Below are 7,325 nucleotides of genomic sequence, written 5' to 3'. Positions count from 1 at the left end.
AGTATGTACTATTTTTGAAATATGGTATATAATTATAATTCTTATAATTCTATATATTTTTTATTATAGTTAACTATTAATTTAAATTAAAAATCTCAATTACTTGACTAAAATAAATTCAAATGAACATTTACAATAACACAAGTGAAATTTTGGGGAGAAAACTTAAAAGTAACTTTCACTTAGCACCAAAGTAAAGTACACTCACCAGAAAATTGGAAGAACTTTCTCACAGGTTCAGACTTACCATGGTTTTGGGAACGGTCGCACAATAGTTTTGCCAAATAGCAGGGGATGCAATAACTCCTATCTATTCTGATTTTGCAGTTCGAATGGGATTAGTAAATTCAGCATTGAGTCGCCGAAGAAGGTTCTAAAATCGCGGAATCAAGATTTTATAGGCAATCCTGAATCACAAAGAAGACTGGAAGGAACCCTAAGCAGTTCCATTGCGCCTCTCTCATCGTCACCCTGTTTAGAGGTAGCTCTCTGAATCTGTGCCTCTCTCAAATGCTAAAATCCGAGTCTCTTGGTCGATTTGCTATTTTCCCTTTTCCTCTTGTTGTTGGAGATGATTGCCTCTGTAATGGTGCTTTGAGCATCTCGTTCGAAACTCTGCTTAATAGCATCTCGTTTGAATAATTGAATTATGTTTCTTAAATGAGATTTGGCTTAGCCATCTTATTCATGACTCTTTTCTTCTAGCTAATGGAAATTTATGTGGATAATGAGGCCAAGTTAACACTTCATGGTCTTGTTCAAGTGTGTTTCATAGACCTTTTTAAATTCTCATTGAGGTTAAGCAATTTTGTTTTATATTTTTAATTTTTTTAATTCATATTGTCCACAATCTCATTTCTAGTTATTTTTCTCCTATAGCACTATATCAAAAATGCAAGAATTGGAGAAAAATCATAAATTGAATGATCTTATTGATATTCTGGCCTTCAACCAAGTTGTTATTTTTTGTAAAATGTGTTAGCAGAGTTGAAGAGTTGAACAAGTTGCTTGTGGAGTACAACTTCCCTTCAATACGTATACATTCTGGAATGTCACAGGAAAAATGGTGCTTACATGTTCTTTTTTATATACGATCTGTCTATCTTTGGTTTCAAGCTTTCTAAGATATCTCTGTATGCATGACATTCAATGAAATTATATTTTCATTCTTGAGCATTTATCTAATATTTTAAATTTTGTAATGACACTATATTGAGTTCTTCTAATAGCTAGCCTTTCTTATATTTATCTAATATTTTCTTTTTGCTGGATCTTTACTTTTTTGTATTTAAAAGACTACTATTTTGACCATTCACTAACTCTTTTCCCTAATATTCCTTGTGTAGGAATTAGATCTGCGTGTATCAATGTTGCAACTTTGGCTCTTGTCGATGTTGGATTCCCATGCCTGTAACTTCATGTAGTGCTAGATACCTTAATAGCATCCCTTTGTTTGGTATGCATCTATTTTACTTGACTTTTCAATTGGCTAAATGCAAGTTTGTGTTTTCTTTTAAACTGCTCAACTTTTGATTTAGCTTTGTGGCTTTGTAATTATTGAAACTTGTATGAATATGGACAGATTTGAACTAAGTATAAGACAGTGCTGGAGGTCTTGTTGTTACTGTTAGAATTCTGCCAAAGTTGGATAAAGTGACACTTCTTCAGGTTAATTTTCATGGCATAATTTTATTTTTTTATAATTTTTTTTAGTCAACAATGTAAGTTAATTTTAGACCTTTTTTTGTTATCCCAATATGCATTCTTTCTTTTGTTGCTGGCTGTAGATAGATTTTAAATTACCAATTGACATTTTGAAAAATGTTATGCAACTGGCAACTGAAGGCTGCAAAGCAGTTGCAAATTACATCCGAGAAGTAAGTGTTGTACCTTAATTTTTCTGATCATCCTCGAAGGAGTCAAATCATGGCCTATTAATTTCTTAGCTTGATTCCTGATCTCTATCTTACTTAGCAGATTTTATTGAAGCACACAAAGTAACTGGAGTATCGACAGGGTGTATAATTCAATGGCTGAAGTTATGTGCTATTTTTGCTATTTACTTAGAAATATTTTTGCATGTGGGTTTTATGTGTAACAAGAAATACAGAGCTTGATAAATTCAATTTGTCTTAGGTGCTTTCAGGCTTTTAGTTTTCTGTATTATTTTAGTAAAGTCTGATATTTATTTTGTAACAGTTTTATTTGGATATTTTTTAACATTAAACCCATTTAATCTAGGATATTTGCTTTTCAATACTAAGCATTAGTTAATTTCATATTTTTATACTATGGATAATACGTATAAGAATGTTATTAATTTTTTTTAATCTTATATGATGTAATTTTATATTAAGGAGCATGTTTATTATGATATTTTTTTATAATTTAATTTTTATCGTTAGCCACGAAAAAAAGTGTGGCAAAAAAGTTCAGCCTGGTCAATTTTGTCACGGATAAAGTGTGGCAGAAACAATTATTTCATTATGCATCCTTTCAATTTGCCACGGAAAAGAGCGTGTCTAACAGTGCCAAAGTTGTAGTTAACAAAATGTCTCCACGGGTGTTAAGATTGTGGCTAATGGAGTAAAAAGTGTGGCTAATTAAAAATGCGTCGTCCTCTTTAGTTACGGATGTTAATTTGTTGCCAAAGCGTAATTGCAACAGTTATTTTGGAGTTTAGCCACGGATTTCCAGGGCTAAAACCCCTTGTTTTTGATAGTGAATATTTATTGTAATGAGATGCATGTTATTGCTTGTCGTATAAACAAAATCAAGCATAAATTGTGGTACCCGTGCCTCAAATAGGTGAGATAGATTAGCCCACGTGATGGTATGAACACCTTTTTGATGGTATGAACATCTTTCATCTTGAAAAAAAAAAAAAAAAGGTTTTTGAACTACTTTACTATTATGTTTTTAAGAAAAACATTCGATCAACTTGGTAAATGTGAAACATCTTTTCATACTTAATAAGTGATTTTCCTATTAAGAAGTTCTCACAGTAATGAAAGGAGTTCAACCTGCTGCATGCTTAATAGAATATATATGTTCAAAATCTTTTTCTTTGTTAATTATTTGATATTGTTGGCTAGAAACTATAACCCGCTAACACATATAAAAGTGATCCTTTATACAATTTAAGAATATACAAATTAATATATGAAGAGTTTAATTTATGTACATATATAATCTCACACACACACATATATATTCTTATTTTTGATCGATCGAAAGCGTTGAACTTGTACATAAGATTTGGCAATTTTACTACTTTTGGTACTGAGGACCACAAGGACAAAGTTGTGGTTCAATATATAAATTAGTAGCACCTGTTTGTGATGAAAACCGTGCACCAATTAACAAATGGAAAATGTTTGGTATATAACCAAAGAAAATTAACTAAAATCTCCCAAACTTTCTATTTTTGGCTTTATTAATTTTGATTTAGACTCACTTATTTTGCTTTTCTCACGCGCATAGTTATAATTTAATTTGATTTTGATAATTACTTTTCATGTGAAAAACATCATAAACTTTTAACGTAATGATTTATGATAGAATATGTTATAATTATAATAAAAACATATCCATAATTCTTACAATTTCACTGATATCTTGCAAATATAAAAGTTTATTAGTAACACATTTATTATCTCAATCCACGTCCGGCAAATATAAGTTCCAGCAACCAAGAAGGAGAGAAAACATATCCCATTAAATTGAAAAAAATAATTCATCATCTATCTCAATTTTTATAAGTGTTTTATAGTCTGTATATAAAAATATAAATTATATAGTAAAAGTTGCTAAAATATCTCGAATTTAACATTCATATATATATATATATATATATATATATATATATATATATATATATATATATATATATATATATAAAATAGGGTACAAAACCCAAATGCGCCAAGCGGAGATGAATTTTACCCAAATTCACCAAATAAAAATCTGAGACATCAATCCACCAAAGAAGACTTTTATATAATTCGAATTGATATAGTTCGAATTACTCCCAAGCATTATTCGAACGTAGTTCGAATCAACTAGCATCGAATTATGCATGCATGGTTTGATTTATATTAATTCGAATTAGTAGGAAGAGGTTTGTATCAAGAAGTTCGAATCGAATTGATTCGAATTACGTACAGATCGCATCAAGTTGTAATTCGAAACGTATTGATTCGAATTACTCACATTTCAGCACAAAAGGTAATTCGAACCTTGTTGATTCGAATTACAAGTGAATGCCCTATATAAGGAGTTCGAACCTAGTTCATTCGAATCAGTTTTCCATTCTCATACCCCACAAAATCCCAGAGAAAGCGACCCAAAACCGGCCCGAGAAAGTCTGTAGCGGCATACTTAGGCGATGGGGGACGATCCGGGAAGGCTGTATCGACTGGATGGAGCCGCTCATATAGCCGGGGTGATCAACGACGAGGTAAGTGGTTTATGATGGTGGTTTATTATATTTGTATATGTTAGTGGTATTGTAAATCGGTATCCAACCCTGTAGCTTCCCAGTGAGAACGAACCAGTCGGAGTCGTCTCTGCCACCGTGTACTCCGAGTTATCCCTGTCATATACAGTCACCGTGAAGCACCTAGCCGTCTTCAGATAGGCCTCGATACACTTTACCAGGTATTGACTGAATTGTTGTCCGGTACCTAGCTAGGCCTATGCCTCCCTCCCCATTGCAGACAAATAGTTCAGCCAACCTGCCATATGTGGCCTTCACCAACGAGCACACAGGGAGGTTCCTAACACCCTTAAGGATTGAGCTCACACACTCAGAGATATTGGTCGTCATGTGTCCGAATCTGTGCTCCTCATCACAATATTGTGTCCACAATGAATACTCAATCCTGTTCGCCCAGTCACACATCGCCGGATTCTCAGAGCGCAGAATGTCAAACCAGTAATCGAACTCCACTTCGGTCTTTGCATATGCGGCATTCACAAGAAGCCTCCGAGCGTCTTCGCCCTTGAAGGTGAGGGCGAAATTGGCTGCTACGTGTCGAATGCAGAATGCTCGGTATGCAGCCGGAGGTAGCCATCCCCCATCAGGAGCCTCAAGCGCGGCCTTGATGCCGTTATGCCTGTCCGAAATAACTAGCAGACCTGGCTGCGGTGTGACGTGCTGACGGAGGTGAGAGAGAAAGAAGGACCACGAATCAGCATTCTCACCCTCAACTAGTACAAATGCCACAGGGAGTATGTTGGAGTTCCCGTCCTGTGCAATTGCGACAAGCAACGTTCCCCCATACTTACCATATAGATGGGTGCCGTCAATACTCACCAACGGCTTGCAATGACGGAATGCCTCGATACAAGGTGGGAATGTCCAGAACAGCCTATGAAAATAAGCATGAGACTCGTCTAACTGGCCCCCAACTCGAACAGGGCATGTCCGAAGGACTGCTACTGAACCAGGCATGGTCAACTGGACTCCTAACACCCACCTAGGGAGCTCGTTGTACGACTCATCCCAGTCACCATAGATGACGGCAACAACCTTCTGCTTCGCCATCCAGACCCTCCTGTACGTCGGCTTGAATCCAAAGTGTGCGGCGGTGGCATTTAGGAGCACCTTGATGTTGACGGATGCATCAGCCCTCACCATTGGCATAATGAATGTCGCTATCACATGATAATCTAAACTCCTATGGTCGCTGGAGATAGAGGTGACGAGACACGTATGCGGTTCGTTGTACCGTTTCACTTCCCAGATGCCCTTGCGCTGCCGGAGACTCAACCGAATCAACCATGTGCACCCATTCCCAAACTCAGAACACTTTCTCACATACCGGCGATAGTCAGACTCAACTACCTTGTACTGTACCCCTTGGCGGATGCTGTAAGTCTTCACACTCAACAGGGCCTCATTTTTATCTTGAAACTGCTGACCAACCTGGAACTCTGTCATACCAGCAGACCCGTCCACATCTCTAACGCCAAATCCAGCAGCCTGCCCAGGAAGCCCATCCTGCCTCATGGCATTCAGGTCCAATGATGAAAAATGGGGTGGGTACTACTGTGTCCCAGAACTAGATCCACCTGCAGCCCCTCTCGGGTCACTCGCTACGAGATCATCGCCGCTCTCATTGGCAATCAGGTCCGGCTCAACATCATCGTCCTCTGGATCATTAAACAATCCGTCGCCAACACCAGTTGGTGTAGCACAATGTACTAAGGTCGGAAGATGTTCCCCTGTACCAACCTCGTCGCCGACATTGCCGCTGAGATCAACAGCGAACGAAGGGGAGGCAACAGGCTGGATCGGTGGCTCGTACGCAGGGACGGAGGAAGAAGCAACGGCAGGTCTCGAGCTAGAACAGGCAACCGTGGCTACAGCGTGCGTATTCCGGTTCGAACCCCCGAACTGGAAACCACATCAACCAACTTTGCCAACAGCTCTGGTGTCCTCACCTCGGGAAACTGCCGGCGACAATGAAACATGACCTGCAAGTCCTCATCACTCCCGATCGTGAAACAGTCATACTTCACGGTATCTTGGAGAACCGTGGTTGGAATGCGATAGAAAAACTTCTTAACCCTTTTCACACCATCCAGACCAAGTTTCAGCAATACAGAGCTAACAAGGTCATCATAGCTCGTCGTAGGCCTCGCGATAATACAGAGAGGATCCTTATCGGTGAACTTCACACCGGATCGAGTTTTTCTCTTAATCGATCCTCTGTGGTGAACCAACACTAGAAAACTATCCTCACCAGCCATCTGACCCCTCTATTGAGAGCAACTCACGTACACCTCATATATATAGAGCTATGCCTCACAGTAATTCGAATCAAGTCCATTCGCACTATATATACGTAATTCGAATTAACTCAATTCGAATTACTTTGAATTACCAAATGAGAGTAATTCGAATCAAGATGATTCGAACTCCTCTAAGCCACGTGATCTTAGTAATTCGATTAATATAAATCGAACTATGCATGCATAATTCGATGCTAGTTGATTCGAACTACGTTCGAATAATGCTTGGGAGCAAGGTTCAGAAAACCGGACCGGTCATCAAACCGCTCTAGTCACTGGTTCACTGGTTCACTGGTCTAACCGGTTCAACCGATGGTTCAACCGAAAAAACCGTTTTAGAGTAGAATAATAAATAAATTATAAATACACATCCTAAAATATAATTATAGTCTGATACAAATCTTAAAATATCTTCGAAATTAAAAACACTACATAAAATATCATCAACCAAATACATATGATCTTATCAAAATCCAAACTCAAAAGTTAAATAGTAATAAAAGCATATGTAAATATGAAATCCCAAC

General features: G+C 37.6%; 1 protein-coding gene across 1 annotated transcript; it reads right to left on the bottom strand.

Moving 5' to 3' along the window:
- Positions 1-4,621: 4,621 nt before the first annotated feature.
- LOC107633023 (uncharacterized) lies at positions 4,622-6,013 on the bottom strand. The gene is made up of 3 exons (XM_016336657.1): positions 5,930-6,013; positions 5,342-5,608; positions 4,622-5,251 (listed from the first exon to the last, which is right to left on the bottom strand). The coding sequence occupies exons 1-3, from the start codon at positions 6,011-6,013 to the stop codon at positions 4,622-4,624; spliced, it is 981 nt and encodes a 326-aa protein (XP_016192143.1).
- Positions 6,014-7,325: the final 1,312 nt, after the last annotated feature.

This window comes from Arachis ipaensis, chromosome B3 (assembly GCF_059453495.1).
Source record: "Arachis ipaensis isolate K30076 ecotype BB chromosome B3, ASM5945349v1, whole genome shotgun sequence".
NCBI lineage: Eukaryota > Viridiplantae > Streptophyta > Magnoliopsida > Fabales > Fabaceae > Arachis > Arachis ipaensis.
Note: the sequence above shows the minus strand (reverse complement) of the source record. Positions and strands in the feature narration are given on the sequence as shown.